Below are 16,070 nucleotides of genomic sequence, written 5' to 3' on the forward strand. Positions count from 1 at the left end.
TTAACTGGGAATAAAAGTTTGAAATTCATTTTGCAATCAGTTTTTAGTAAATAAAGGACAAAAAAATAGCCTTATTTTGTATGGTTTTTTTGTTGTTGTTACAATGCACTGAATTCACAGACTTTGCACAAGCAAAGCATTCAAAACCAGGATAAAGTATCACTCTTCATCTAACTTTTTTGTGTTTAACCCCATGAGAACTACCTGCCGATTGGCCACAAAGAAGTTTTCATTATCAATTAGACCAATCAGCAACATTGTTAGAATAATGTCACTATGCAAAAAATGTGGGTGAATTATTTGCAAAGCTCCATTCTGATTGGTGATTAAAGTGAAGATATCATGTAATTGATCAATCAGAAGCAATGTTAGATCGGCAGGTAGAGCTCATCAGGGGGTTAAAGGAGAATATAAATTTAAAGCACCTTCACCAAAGATTGCATCAACTAAAATTAGTAAGTACAGTACAAGTCTTTATAGGGTGACTGTTCTAGGAAACAAACAAAAGAACAAATAATAAAGTCATAAAAATACATTTTGCTTTTACCCCCTTGATGGCACACAGAATGTTCACTTTATTCCCAGTTAGTTACATCTGGTGAAACAAAATAGGGCCTAATATTTTTTTTTTAAATACCCATGTTTTACATTTGAATACCTGAGTGGAAGAAGGGCCCAACTCCAATTTTTTACAAAAATGAGTTAGACCCAGCATTTTATTGCCAGCAGACTGATCTTCCTTGTGTGTGAAAGATGAGCCAAAATCCACTCTCTAAATAGTCTTTCACGTACACTTAATCATGGTTTTCATGGAAGAAATGCCCAACTCCATGGAGTTGGGCCCTTATTCCACAAATATAGGGTTAAAGAGGAATTTTGGTCATCCATGAAATCTGCTTTTCACTACAATAAATTTTCTTGCTAACATATTACATGAGTTCTACTTGTGCACTTAATGGTCATTACGTAATTTCTGTAGCTATTTATAACACAGAACTGGCACTTGCAGTCTATTAGTGGAAGAAGGGCCCAACTCCAACTCGTATTAAGACCTGTACCGCTGCCATGGAAACATCAAATATAATTTCGAATGTATGTACTATTGTATGTTCATGTATTAAAGGCCCCCTGAAGATGAAAATGTTCTGTCTATAAAACTTTTCCAAATATTAAGGTTTTTCTTAATATCTCAAAAACAGTTTTGATGGAGTTGGGCCCTTCTTCCACTCAGGTATTCATTTGTCTGGCATTGGTGAGAGAGAGTAGATGTTTGCACTCAATGCTGAATGATTGTCCGCTATGACAAAAATATTTGTAAAATATTGTACTGAGCAACAACAAACATTGACAGGTATGTTTTAAGGGAACAAACCCAAAGTTTGATGATGTCCTGTAAATGAAAGAACTTGTGTGTGTGTTTGTGGGGAAGGGGGGACAAAAAGTCCAATTATGTTTATAAAAATATAAACTAAATCTTTATGATTGGAATTTTCAACATTTCACACTCAGCAGGTAGGGGTTAACTTGAGTCTCTTAATGAAAGTACTTTTGTTTATAGGACATCAAACTTTTGGTTTGTTCCCTAAATTATGGTAATTAGTCCAATTTTGGGCTATCTTGATCGATTGATTTCTTTTTTAAAATATCAATACTAGTAACTTTCCCCTTAATTTCTGAAAAGTCTGGGATCACAGGCCCCAAGTTTGAAACCTTTTTTTACTATTTGTAGAATTTGTTATATTGATTAATTAAAAAAAGGCCTTTGAAACCAAACAATAGTGTTTTGGTGTTGAAACTTAAAGGAGTATTTCGTGATCCTAGCATCCTCTTTTTATGACATTTGTCAGTACATATCCACGAAAAAAGCATATTCCCAAAATTTCAGTTGATTCCGATATTGCGTTTGCGAGTTATGCATGATTATGTGTATTACACTTAGAGAATAAACGATAGGAATTTTTATTTTGCCTATCCTCTACCGTGTGATAGAGCGACAGGCAGGTCCAATATTTTGAGTAGTGGATGCCAAGCATTCCTATCGCTTATTCTCATTCTTAGTCAGTTAAATATTATTTTAATAACTGTAAACAATTTTTTTAAAGCAAAAACTAAGTTACCGTCATAAAAACTCCCCTCATTATAAAATGAATGAAACTTGTTTACAACTTCACGTATTCTGTTGCGCGACTGCTAGCGTCGCGATTCCGCACTAGTTCACGCATACATCGCGATACATACGCGCACCTCTACAAGCGTGTAAGGCATTATCAAGACGCATGATGACGTGGGGTCATCTACGGCCTGATAAACGGCACCCGAATTCTTGCGATTGTCCAATCAAAAATGTGTATACGAACTAGACCACTCCCACTGATTAAGAATGCTCCATAGACAATACGTTGTAATTTCGTTCTGGTGCACCAGAACGAAATTCAAATTTCACGATATCTTGGCTGAACGAATTAATCTGCAAGAGATATTTTGTACATAAACATTATGTAGCCAGAGGTTTCCAGTGATATAAAAATCTCAACTTTTTTGAGAAAAGTGGGGGATGAGGCTGTGGATCACGAAATGCCCCTTTAACCATAATACTCCTGTGTATTCAGGTTTGGTGATATAAGAAAAAATGCAGTTTTAAAAGCTGCACTTTGGTCAATTCAAATTTCACAAAGCATGTAGAATGTAATCGAGAGTAGGTGAAAAAATCGGACCATCCACCTCTGCAGTACAAAATGCTTTGTGTCAGAGAACATATCTTACCCTTCCCTTCCTTTGCAACATGATACATCGCCTCAGTTCATCAAATAACACTTCTCTTACTTTGTGCAGGTTCCAATTTTTTTCAAGTTGGGAATAGACTGGCTAAACATAGATCGATATAGTCATGAAACAAACATAATTTGCAAGCTCTGGATGGTTTACTTAGGTACAGGCCTTGGTCACTATTGCCCATGTTGTACTGGATAGCAACTCATCAGTACAGAAAATGAACACAGAAATGCATTATGGGAAGTGTAAGGTATCTTATCTGGTAATGAGTTGCCCATGAGGATACCGCTAGTAGAGTATCGCCTATCTTAACAGAGCCTTGTTTGACACTACCTTTGCTCAAACATAATGTTTTGTTTCAATACATGTACCAAAAATATGCATCATTTTGTGTCCATTTCTTTCACAGCTTCACTAGTCTCTGAGCAGGTCACAGTTTGTTTGCTTTCAGTCCTGACTACACCCTCTGCCATTGCCCCATCACCCTGTTGTGTTGAAGAGACTGCCTCTTCTAGCTTCTCATCCTGAACGTCTGCTTTCTGTTCAGGGTTATCAGTTGCCATGGAAACCACAGACTGAGTCTGATTGGTGGTTTCATTCTCAGTACTATCGCATTCTATTTTGTCTCCCGACAATACCCCGTCTCCTGGTATATCAGCACCAGTGCTTGCCTCCGCCTTTGCTTCCCCACTTCCATCTGTTTCCTTTACTTCCTTCTCCCCTGTGCTAGCTTCACTCCCTCCTGCACTAGCAGCAGCATTGTTACCACCATTCCTGGAGCTGCCTGGTTTCTCGGCGAGATGGTCGATCAGCGACACCGCACATGCATAAGATGTGGTGGCGGTCTCCTTTGGAAACGAATGAACGCACAGATGTTTTACCCTTCCATCCGCAGATGATGATAGCGACATCTTCTGAGTTTTGGTCACTGCAAAAGATTAAAAAATAAGGACAATTAATTTTAATAGAGCAAAGCGAGTCATTTGTTGTTAACAGTTTTGAATTATATAGTTTTACAGGCCCATTCAGTAATCCCCGCAAAAGTGTACAAAAATTAAAATTGTGTATAAATTGCTTCAAAGTGAAGGAAAAGTTATTAAAATTTATGGCTATATGCACTTTGTCAACAATTTATACACAATTTCTACAGTATTTTTCTGGAATAGGGAGTAAACATTTTCTGTAAACAGTTTTGTGTTTGACGGGAAGAGGCTGTTCTTTCAGGATACATGTACATTAAAAACATAAACATAATGCTTGAATGAAACAATTAAAATTGTGTATCTCTCGTTTATTGAACACAATTATTTAGAAGTCAGTCTGACCGGTCATTACACTATAATCGGAATCCAGCAATCTATTTCTAATCTATTGAGGATCAAAGTTCACATTTTGTTGACATAAGACCATTTTTATTGACTCGATACTTCATTGCACAATGGACTGTTCCAGTTGAAATCCATACAAACCCTTTGGAAGACATGACCTTAATCTCCTACACAGGGAGTGTAGATTTCAAATGGAAGTAACTCTATTGAAATTCACATTCCCTATGTAGCAGATTAAGGCCATGTCTCCCATAGGGGGTGTATGGATTTCAACTGGAATAGCCAAATTGGTTACAAATCTTTAATGGTAGAGTGAGGGTTATCACACATGTAACTTCAGAGCCCAATTGGGCGAAATTTGAAGATTTTCACCAGAATTTTTGACCATTTCCTGTCTGACAGAAACTACTGGTTTACATAAATATTGAGCGACTCCTTGACACTGGCTACTGGGATTACACTTCTTTCCAGCCCATAGAAAACAATGGTTGAGGTAAATAAATTGGGTGACTTTTTGAAGATTTTACCCTCAATTTGGGCTGACAATAATTAGCAACACTGGCCAGACTCATTTATTGATATTGATGTATGTATGCTGGCATGCAGGATCTGAAAAGTAATTTTGGTGGCCAGTGATGTCAATGTCCCATAGGGAACAACACAATAAATATATTGTACTAAAAAGTGAAAAGGGGTGTTTTTGGCAACTGTGCAAGTATCTCCCATGAGTCCCATCACACTTTTAGGGGTTGAAAAACTCAGATTTTCAAGAAATGTGCCATTCTTTTCTGACAACATTAAAATAAAATAATATTACAAAGTTTGTCACATGACCAATCAGATGCCTGATTAAGTTTGGAGCTACCAGACGCAACTGTCGCATTAAAGTTTCAGGATTCGATTTAACTTTACCTTATAAATATTACAAAGTATTCAGGGCAATTTCAATGTCAACATATTTGTAAACCGAGTCCAAAAATGGCATAATATATCAATTGCGGTGTTAAAATATGTTTTGAGGGAAAATATTTTGAATAGGCTCCATGTTCCTTCATCAAGACATAACTGGACATGCATGCTCATAAAAGCTTAAACAATAATTAAATAGTACTCATAAATTAATAGTGCTCACCTTTGCTTGGGGTCATAGATAAATATGAGGCTTCCCTGGGCTGTCAGAGAGAGAATAGACCATTCAATAGATTATTAGCTATGTCAATAATAGTATCACAGTGCAAATAATGCTCAAGTTTTTCTTATCACTAACCTTTTGCTTACAACAATTGGTTTTACTCTTTACATGTGGATTGAAGGTGTAGTACCACACTGCCATATCTCTAATAGCTCCCCTGGGTAAAGTTGTGTATAAATGCAATCATGCTTATGAATAACATTGCCCAGGGCAGCTATTAAATGGATATGGCAGTTGTGCACTGAGCCCTTGATACATGGTATTCTGATCCACTCAGACCAAAATTTGAAATTTAAACCCATTACTAACTTGCTCATTACCTAAAGCTTATTGATGTAGTCAGTCTCCGGTATATACAGTTGCAAAAGGATAAAATTCTATCCATTAGGCCCAAAAAGAAAAAAAAAAAAGATTGTTTGCTTGTCCTAGTCTCCACAACTTTTTCAGAATTGGGTCGGTCGGTCATTCGGGATTTTATTTTTTTTTAAAGTTCATAGCCAAAACATTACTGCATGCCTTTAATTATCTTAAAAATAACCCAAATAGTTGTGAATTGGGGGTATATACATACCACTTCATTCATGATTTTAAAACAGTTTAGAAGTGTGTAGAAACTGTAAAAAACTTTTTCCAGATTTGTCAGATTAGGGTCGGTCGGTGGAGGACAAGCCAACAATCATTTTTTTTTTGGCCTTACTAACTTGCTCATTACCTAAGCTTATTGATGTAGAAATCTCCAGTCTCCGGTATACACAGTTGCAAAAAGATAAATTCTACCTATTATCTTTTTTTTGTTCCTTATATGAAGAGTTTGAAGATATTCCTAAGAGTAGCAGTAAGTTAACCTTGCCAATGTAATAACATTGGACCACTAGAATAGTTGGAACAATTTTTAGTTATCTTTAAAAAATATTTCCAAATATTGTGCGAAGAAGAAAATAATAAATATAAAAGAAAATTATTTTTGCGAAGAAGAAAATAATAAATATAAAAGAAAATTATTTTTGTTCCAAAAGGAGTTAAATCCAATGGCAGCCATTTTAAAACTTTGCATTGGAGAATTTTTAGGGAACAATATGATGTTGAAAATAGAAAATAAGCTAGAGTTACAAACATAATTATCCATTCCAATCATTAAATGTCACTTAAACTTAACAATGTTAAAATATACCAGAAAAATGTGACACAAGGCAGCTATTGGATTTAGCGCCTTTTGGAAACAGACTTTTCATATATTTCAGTTTCATCATTGTCAACTTTGGTCTGATTGGATCAGATTGTGTCACATTATGAGACTAAAAAACCTATGTTGGTACATCTGAAACAATTTTTTCATACTGCTGTTAGAATAAAATTCACAATGCTTAAGGGATGGGGTATGAACGTTTGGACAGTATTTATTGTGGGACATTAGAGCACATCAGACATATCGAATTGCATTCTGAATACAAAGAATGTCCTTCTGATATCAAATAATTTTGATTTTTTGAAATTCGCAATGTAATACACATTTTATATCATTCAGAATGCAATTCGATATGTCTGATGCACTCTCATGTCCAACAAAAAATACTGTCAAAACGCTCATTCCAGATCCCTTAAATTTTAGCAAATTTTATGGCAAATATCAGCAAACTTATCAAATGCACTATATACATGTTAACTGATGCAAAAAATTAATTTGTCACCATTCAAATGGATTATTCACTCTATGTACAATTCTAGTATTATACTCTGCTCATTGACAACATACACTGGTCCAATACTAGGAATGTTTGTACTCATATGCATGACCATTTCATGCAAATTTCAATAATGAAATGAAGAAAACTTATGGGGAAAAAAGGAATTTGTAGAAGTATCATGTTTTTAACCGATTTTGACCTCAGCATTATAAGGGTTATAAGCCCTCGACATGATACACTGGTTAAAACTGGTCACCTCTGTAACCATTTCAAGCTTAAAACACATGCTTCTAACTTGCTCTTTGGTGGAAATTATTCTCCATTCCAGAAAGAAATAGCACTAACTTTTAAGGCATTAAAAATATTATCAATTTCTGCCAAATGAAACATAGTTTAATCCTAATCAATCATTTTGTATTAACTGGAAATAAAAGAAAAAGGTTCAATATATTACTAATTTCTTCAAACCCGCCCCCCCCAAAAAAAAACCCCATGGATATCGTCCTGTTTTCTGACAATCGAGCCAGAAAAATCAAAGACTTGGAACAAGTATAAGCATTCAGAATCTTGAGTACATGCCAAAATTTTCAGTTTTTTGTGCTATTTTAATTCAATGATTGTTTATAAGAAGGGAACATGTCTTTTCCAAAAAATAGAATGCATGAAGTGAAATTTGACTTCGGACAAATCTTTAGTCGTAATTGTCACAGCATGTAAAAAACACCCTAAAAATATGTTTTGGCCTGTAATTCACAAATTTGACCAAATAATGATTTTAAACTTTAATTCATTGCCAGTTAGTTCTAAATGAATTATTAGGACTGAGCTATGTTTCATTTGGCAGAAGTTGATAATATTTTTTAATCTAAAAAAAATTAGTGCTGTATTGTATTTTTCTGAAACAGGCTAGCCTATCTGCTGATCCTGTAACAATCTAAGTGTAATCTTACTCGCCATTCATGTAGATTACACAAGGCCACTTATCACCTATGCGTGACAACCACTTTTATCTAGGGCGCCCTCAATTTAAGGCTTACTAATTCTCGCTATTCACAATAAGGGCGCCGCCAGCGGTTTGCGATGTAGTCGTGATGTATCATGGGAAAAGGTCGACATCCAAGTCCGCGCAATACGAATATTACCATGCTATTACATAGGAACATGTGACAATATTTTTTAGTTTGTCAAAATAAAGGTGTTACACGCGAATCGATACTCAATAATACTTAATAATGTGATTTGAAATGTGCACAATTAATTTTTTCTCTATCGATTTGCGTGTAATACCGTTATATTGACAAACTAAAAATATAGTCACATGTTCCTATGTAATAGCATGGTAATATTCGTATTGCGCGGACTTGGATGTCGACCTTTTCCCATGATACATCACGATTACATCGCAAACCACTGGCGGCGCCCTTATTGTGAATCGCGAGAATTGTACATAAGCTGTACGTACCGATTTATTCCCTGAGATTTATTGGAACTTATTTTTTACGAATGAGCTTATAGTGCCATGAGTGCGTAGTAAAGATTGTTTGCTTGTCCATGGCAACTTTTTCAGAATTGGTTTGGTCGGTCGAGATTTTTTTTTTAGCATTTGTTTTAAAGCTCATAGCCAAAACACGACTATATGCCTTTAATTAGCTAAATAGGACAAATATTGTGAATTGGGATATTTCTGTACTGTATACCACTTCATTCATGTTTTTAAAACAGTTTAGAAGTGTGTAGAAGCTGTAAAAAAACTTTTTAAGGATGTCAAAAATGTTGAAAGAAAAAAATTCCAAAATTAGGGTCGGTATTATACAGTAAAATAAAAAAAAGTTTTTTCTAGATTTTCCAGATTAGGGTCAGTCGGTGGAGGACAAGCAAATAATCTTTTTTTTTTGCCTTAGTGTAAAACCTACAAATGTAGGGTTACATGTTATTGTACATAGATTGCAGACAGCATTTGTAATATCAGTAAGCATTAAATTGAGGGTACCCTAGTTAAAAGTGGTCATTATAAACTGCTGTGTACATTGTACCATAGCAGAAGCATATTGCAACTTACTTATATCTCTGATCTGCTGTTGTGTTTCATTGGTAAACTTATGATAAAATGGGTTCTCTTGGGTAAGTAAAGTGATCACATCGTCTTTGCTGATGGTAAGTTTACGCTCTGATAGTAGTGGAAAGATACACAGTATACCCTGCCAAATGCAAATAACATGAAAAGATAAGTCCAAATACAGACAATACAAAGTAAATGTACATGCATTATGCATACATATTTTAAAATTGGTAATTTTTGAGGATAAATCATTTTGGCACATAACAAAGACTAATAACGTAACGTGAATAAGGTATCAAATTCATGTAAAATTGGTGTAAAAGGGTATGTTTTTGGAGCTCTTACGTACTTAGGGTAGTTTTGCCAAGTTTGGGATTTTGTGCTTTCTCCTTCATTCTTGAAAAGTGAAAGAAAAATCTGCGCTCTTTTCTCCCTACTTCAATACTACACCCCAAAAGCCAGCCTTCAGCTGTCCGCGATGACAGATCCCTACTGGCCCAGCTAGCATACTAAACACGAGGTCCCGGACAAGGTCACAACCTGGCCAGAACATACAACCAATCAGCATGCGTTATGCCTTTTTCTTAACTGTGGAGTCAATATGAGGAAAACTATAAGAGACTTTCCAATTGGCTGAACCTCTTTAAACTCATCAATATTCATGATAGTCTTGATAAGCTTCCTGCCCAATGCAACCACGAACTTTGTAAACAAGCTGTGTGAACGAACTTTTGACATGTGTTACATTTTACCGGGGTATTTACAAACACGCCGATTGAATAATTTGGAACTATTTGCTGGCTTTCCATTAATATAAATCAATGAGTTTCAGGATTGGTTGGATTTACCAGTAAATCCAGCATGATAATTAATGCTCTAGGATGTTTTTAAATGGAGACGAAATTAGGAAATGGACCAAGCGAGACTGGCCACTGGCGTGTTTGTCTTCCAACTTCATAATATGGTTTACAATCAATCGCCTTTGGTCGTCATTTTGCGTTGGACTTGCAGTTCAAAATCATTCTCTTGGAAATGTGGAGAATTGAGTACATCCCAATCCCAAAAGATAAATTCTAATATTTCAATCCAAAGGGTTGGACCTGTGATCCAAAAAGGGGAAATTATTGGCACAAAAATCTTGAGAATATTGGACATACTGCATGACCTGTGAGGTAAGCTTTAACATGTTTCTTGAACCAGACTCTGGCTATGCAGAGCCGCTTGCACATCGACAAAAAAGCTCTTGAAGGCAGCAACTTCTTATTTAGGGTTAAAAGTACCTGTTTCTGTGTGTTTACTTGTTTAGGGGTAATAATTGCATAAATTACTTGTTTAGGGTTGGGTGAAAGACAACTATTTGTTTATGGTAGCAAATCGTGCTACTTATACTTGTTTAGGGGTGAAAATTTCAGTCTCAGAAATACTTGTTTAGGGTGCTTTTTGAGAGTCCACGGACGCGCCTGATACCCCCCCTTCACCACTACAGTGGCCCCCCGGGGACTCTAACCACTTGGATGAGATTGAGATGCAGAACACATGCTGATTCTGCCAAATTGGAGCCCCATAAGACATAAGTTAGGGCATGTACCCTCCCTTGCCCCCCATGACACTGAATTTATTATAGTCTTCTAGTGCTCTCGATCACACAATCCATGCTAGGAAAACAATAGTAATTATCTACTGTATTAGTGCTGTAACCATATGATTTAGGCTGTCATTTTCCCTAGAACAGGAATGCACTGAAACAAAACAGTGTTAACATAAAACAGGCCAAATCCTGTCACCTTTTCCTCAAAAATGAACTTGTTGTTGCAACTATCATTTTACTATTTCATGTTCATTAAGTGATAAATCAAGTTCTTCTAGATAATTAAGACAACCACTCGAAAAACAATAATGTGTGTGAATATACCCATTCATCCAGTGGCGGCACCAGCATTATTATTATTTTTTTTTTTTGGGGGGCAGCATTGGGGGCAAAGTGAATTTCAGGGAGGCATCCCCCCATAGCACAGCCACTGCCTTCATCATATACTATACTCACATCCTGTGCTAATCTGAAGTCACAATCCACTCCTTTAGCATCGCTACGACACCATGCCTTCACTCCAGAATTGATAACCTGTCAATGAGATACATCAATTAATTGTTATGTTGGTTGATATGTAGACTGCAGAAGAAACTCTTCCTCTGTTAAAGTGTGTAAGGCTCATTGTGTTGCAGGTCGACAATTAAAGTGAAAAGAAGAATATATTACAACAATGAAGTGACAGAAACCAAACTGCAGCAACAGCCACCACCTTATGAACAGAAGCAGACATTCTTCAATGAGATGGCAGAAAAAATGGCTGAAAAGCGCCCTCTACTATGCAGGACATCATCCACTCCTTGCATCTTGTTTCAAGGGGTTGAGAGTTCATCAGTTACATGTAATAGTGCAGATGACGAAACCAAGAGCTTAAATGTCCACAGCAAGTGTTTTTCTCTGAGTGAGTCACATATGTTTAAATTGTGACCCCATACAACTACGAATATGCAGACTCTGATGCATATGTGCTAAAGGATAATATAGGCACTGGGCTACCTGTAGCCGTCATGCAAGCAGGATTATAGTGGTTGGTCCTTTAGGCCTCGTTGCCATAGGGATTATATCAGTACTATGTATGCAAATGATGGTCAGGAACTGTCATTTTCTATGTGAAAAGGCCTGTGTAACTGCATTAGATTATGGTCAGGTTTTTGAAGAAGCACTACGACAGGGTCCCATACTATACTTCAGAAGGAATCCTATAATTGGAAGCATCATGGTGAATTGCTTCCTCATATTTACTCAGCTTGGGTTTTGCTGTGTCTATTACCATTTCATGGCAGATAATATACACAAGATATATTTTCATTTTTATGGCGAGAAAGTTCCCATGTACCCAGATGTTTATCCTGATATACTCTTCCCATTTATGATGCATGCTGTATTGCTGCATTAGAGACCTGGATGATCTGGCACCATTCTCTACTATTGCTGATATACTTACTGTTATTGGTCTTGTTATTACATTTGAATACATGTTTTCACATTTAGATACTACTGTTGACCCCAAATATCTACCACTATTTGGCAGTGGGAAGGGTCTCTTTTCCTCTTCGGTACTTTTATTCATTCATTTAAAGGAATTGGTGTGATTTTACCACTTGAGCACAAGATGAAGAACCAAGGAGATTTTGGTTTGGTGTTGTATGTGGGTATGTTCATAGTATGTACTCTCTATGTTTGCATGGGGATGGTAAGATATCTATGTTTTGGTAACGCTCTGAAGGGCACTACCATGCTAAATCTTCCAAAGCCAGGGTCATATATATGCTTGTGAAAGTGTTGCTTGTACTCACCATATACATCTCATATGGTCTTCAGTTTTACAATGTATGTGCCAGTAGAGACTCTGTGGTCTCACATCAAGAAGAGAATAACGTCTGAGAATCACCACTTTGTAACAGGGCAGAATGTTGATGGGGGATCTATACTTTTTTGTAGGGTATTCTTATTTGGGAAATACAGATAAACTGTTGAGTCATTCCGATTGATTTTTGTTAGGATAAAGAAATTTGTTTATGAATGGGGAGACGGCAATAAAAACCAGATGCGAGAGAAATCTTTCTCTCACTCTCAGTCTCTCTCAATCACGCTATCACCGTGAACACAACATGGGTTCGCTCTATGGTTTTTGATGTTTATGTACATGTATCTGTACCAGTATGAAGAGTAATAAATATAACTTCACCAAATAGACATTGTTTCCAGACCAATTTATTACCAGTTAGCCTACTGTTTCAACCACGTTATAAATGGTGGTACACAGCCTTGTTATAAGTTACTTGAAGAATAAATATTCAGATTGGCTATAGTATTAGTTACAATGTCGTTAGCCATCTTAATTCCTCAGCTTTCCCTCTTCCTCTCATTGATTGGAGCATTCAGTGGCACTGCCTTTAATAGCCATAAGATATCACCTACTTCTATAAAGGACACTCATATTGGACAATATGGTTACGGATGCTAAGAAATTTCACCTTCATCATTGTAGGATTACTTGGATTTGTCGTCGGGACTGTGATTTCTGTACAAGAAATCGTTACTGCTTTTTGTAATTAATGTATTGAAGAATGGAATTTGAAAGAATGATTAATGGTTGGAATCTGTCATACCCCTGTGGAAGATTGAAGAAAAGCCTTCCATTGATGGAGTAAGTTTGTCAAATGGAATTTGTTGGGGTTCAATTATTTTGAAACCCATACTCCCCTGTTAATGGCTTTACGTACCGTATATCTCCAATTGTAACCTACCTTAAGTGACTCTTCATTTGTCTGCAGTATCTGTTTCATAGCATCATTGACAAGGTATACATTCCTCTTTTTGCCCACATAGCATCGAGTTAAAAGCTGGGTCACTGGGAATGTTTCATCAACACCATAGAATTTCCTGTTTGGGGTCAAATTAAATCATTCATCATTATGTTTGACAGCATAATTGACCAGGTATAGATTCCTCTAGCTTTTTGCCCACATAGCAGCAAGTAAATTGGTACTTCATTAATATGTGCAGTAACAAAAAACAAATAATATTTGCCAATAATAACCTGTGATGTTGTTGAGATGCCTCCGATGATATCACACATGTTGATGTCATCATACAAGATATTGGGGCCATACTTGAGCAACAATCAACATCCACTGAAGACACCGGTGGAGCCAGAGTTCTCTGGTGAATGCTAACAATTTGTAGCATAGATGTTTAATATAAATAAAGAACTTTTTATTCAGTAATTTACTGCTATGTAGGAATATACATCAAGTACCGTTCAGGGATACATGGGGTGTTTACTGGTTTGGGGGCAAAGATCATGTACATAACTTATGTACATACCTGATGGGTGGCCAGACTTGCTCATCTTCCAGGAAGAAAACAAATGGATCCTCCTTGAACCCTCTGTTATAACGAGCCTTCTTACTTGGTGGTCTGAAAGGTCAAGATGAATATTGTATGGTAAGATTTTTTACTTACAATATTATTAGAAATAAAAAGAAAATAAAATTAAAAAAAAAATCCATACATTTAGTAAAAATGTACAATTTATTCAATTTGTCAACTGAGTTTTGCAAAGGCAACAGAGATACAATTTTGGTTTTGATTCTTTGGTGGGACAATGTTTTATGCTATTTTTTTAAATCAAATGGTGTTATTGCTACACAAGTAATAATTATGTATATGGTCAAATTTTCCTGGGAAATGTAAAAGGTCATGTTTTTACAACTCAAAAGAATGTCTAGCGCCTTCAGGTTTGTGGGAGATGATCACAAATTACCCAGTGGACACCTTGCCTCACCTCTTCCCCCGATGCTAGTTGGCATATTTTAGATTTCCAGGCAAATTTTTGCCCATTTTTATCAAATGCTCCCCAATTTTAAGTTGCACTGCCCCTTTTCTTCCCTCTGAAATTATCTTAGCTACACAACGTTAACTGCATTCAATCAGGCTAGCGGTACTCTGTACAAATTGCCAATACTGATTCCGAGGACAAGACCTGTGTAACAGTCGCGATCCCCTGCTTTGTACGCGTTGACCAGGTCACGGTCTGTCTACGTGACAAACAGTGCAGGTCAGTCAGGGCCGGACAACAGTTGCAGTATATGCACTGCCCTCTTCATAATAAAGGTCTGACAATGATCTTTTTGTACCACCGATATGCAGCTGTCAATCATCATGCAGGTCTCGAGCTCACACTGTCCTCACTTTTGCGATCAAAGTAGCGCCTCTCTTTATTCACATGCTTCAATAATTATTTTAGCAATAACTAACACACTTGACATGTAATAGTGATTGCCAATCTTCTCCATAACCTTAGATACCTACTCTCCCATGTGTTTGTCTCCAGTGCTACTGGATGGTTCCTCCTCTGCTTCCACTGAGCCCTCTGCTGCATTTTGGTCCTTGGCAGTTTCTTTGCTGTCACCTGACACATCTGCTCCTGCTTCACTAGATTCCACTTCTGCAATAAATACCAGGAGAGTTACTAAATATTTAGATGTTATTAAATGCGTATCACTTGTTGGAAGTGAAATTGTACAAAATAATGCATGCGTACTGAGATGTTGATGATGCGACTAATGCATGAGTCCTGAAGGGGAGAGTGCATTAGACCCATCAACATCTCAGTACAAGTGTATTATATTGTACAATTTCTTGAGCAACAAGTAATACGCATATATTAATCCATTTTATACACAAGAAAGGAAAACTGTGATTTTTACTGTTTTTATAACAAAATTTTTCCTGAAAATGTTGGAAAATAGAAACAAATGTAATGTATCAACCAGCCCGAAAAATGAATCAATCCTACGCAACAGGAACCTGTGCGAAAAAGCAGCGCACGTACACAGATTGCCATTATACACAATCAATGCATTCCACATACTTTTCTAACCACTTTTCTGATTGGCTGCTTTGATATAGGAGTGTATGACAGTTTTATAATCATTATTAGGATAAATGTCCAGCTAAAGATATATTTATCTCAAGTATGGGTCAATTCTTCATTATTTTGTGAATTCCATGCGCTACAATGTCAAAATTGTGGCTACATCATAGATATCTCGGGCATCTCTGAGCATTACCATATGAAAGCAATTCAGGTGTTCCTTCAAAGCTTAGTCGTGTGCTGCCACCTAGCGGTGGTTCCGGGAACGTGGCGTCCAGTGTCCAAGTGTACATATAGCCCTACTAAATCTGGTTGCACAGTTATGGGCTTAATATAATATATTTTAGTTTAAGTTCATTTGGTTTCCTAGAGAGATAGTGACGTCAGTGTATGCTCCAGTGTGCCCTGACTCAAAGAACCGGCATGATTGCATGTATACACACCCAAATTCCAACAAAATACTGACATCACTCTCTTAAGGAAGACAAATGGATAGTGCCCCATCCCCTGGTTTTGTAAAATATATTTGAATTTGCACTTTTCAGCTGTACATCATACAAGTAT

General features: G+C 36.6%; 1 protein-coding gene across 1 annotated transcript in view; it reads right to left on the minus strand.

Annotated features, from left to right (window-relative positions):
- Positions 1 to 3,155: 3,155 nt before the first annotated feature.
- The window catches only part of LOC140142885 (RNA cytosine-C(5)-methyltransferase NSUN2-like), a 31,427-nt gene continuing 18,512 nt past the window's right edge, over positions 3,156 to 16,070 (minus strand). The window contains 8 exon segments of the mRNA XM_072164906.1: positions 3,156 to 3,519; positions 3,557 to 3,700; positions 5,233 to 5,272; positions 9,037 to 9,175; positions 11,081 to 11,158; positions 13,375 to 13,510; positions 13,955 to 14,047; positions 14,942 to 15,077. Coding sequence (XP_072021007.1) covers positions 3,156 to 3,519; positions 3,557 to 3,700; positions 5,233 to 5,272; positions 9,037 to 9,175; positions 11,081 to 11,158; positions 13,375 to 13,510; positions 13,955 to 14,047; positions 14,942 to 15,077 — 1,130 coding nt within the window.

Source organism: Amphiura filiformis, chromosome 2 (genome assembly GCF_039555335.1).
Source record: "Amphiura filiformis chromosome 2, Afil_fr2py, whole genome shotgun sequence".
Lineage (NCBI taxonomy): Eukaryota > Metazoa > Echinodermata > Ophiuroidea > Amphilepidida > Amphiuridae > Amphiura > Amphiura filiformis.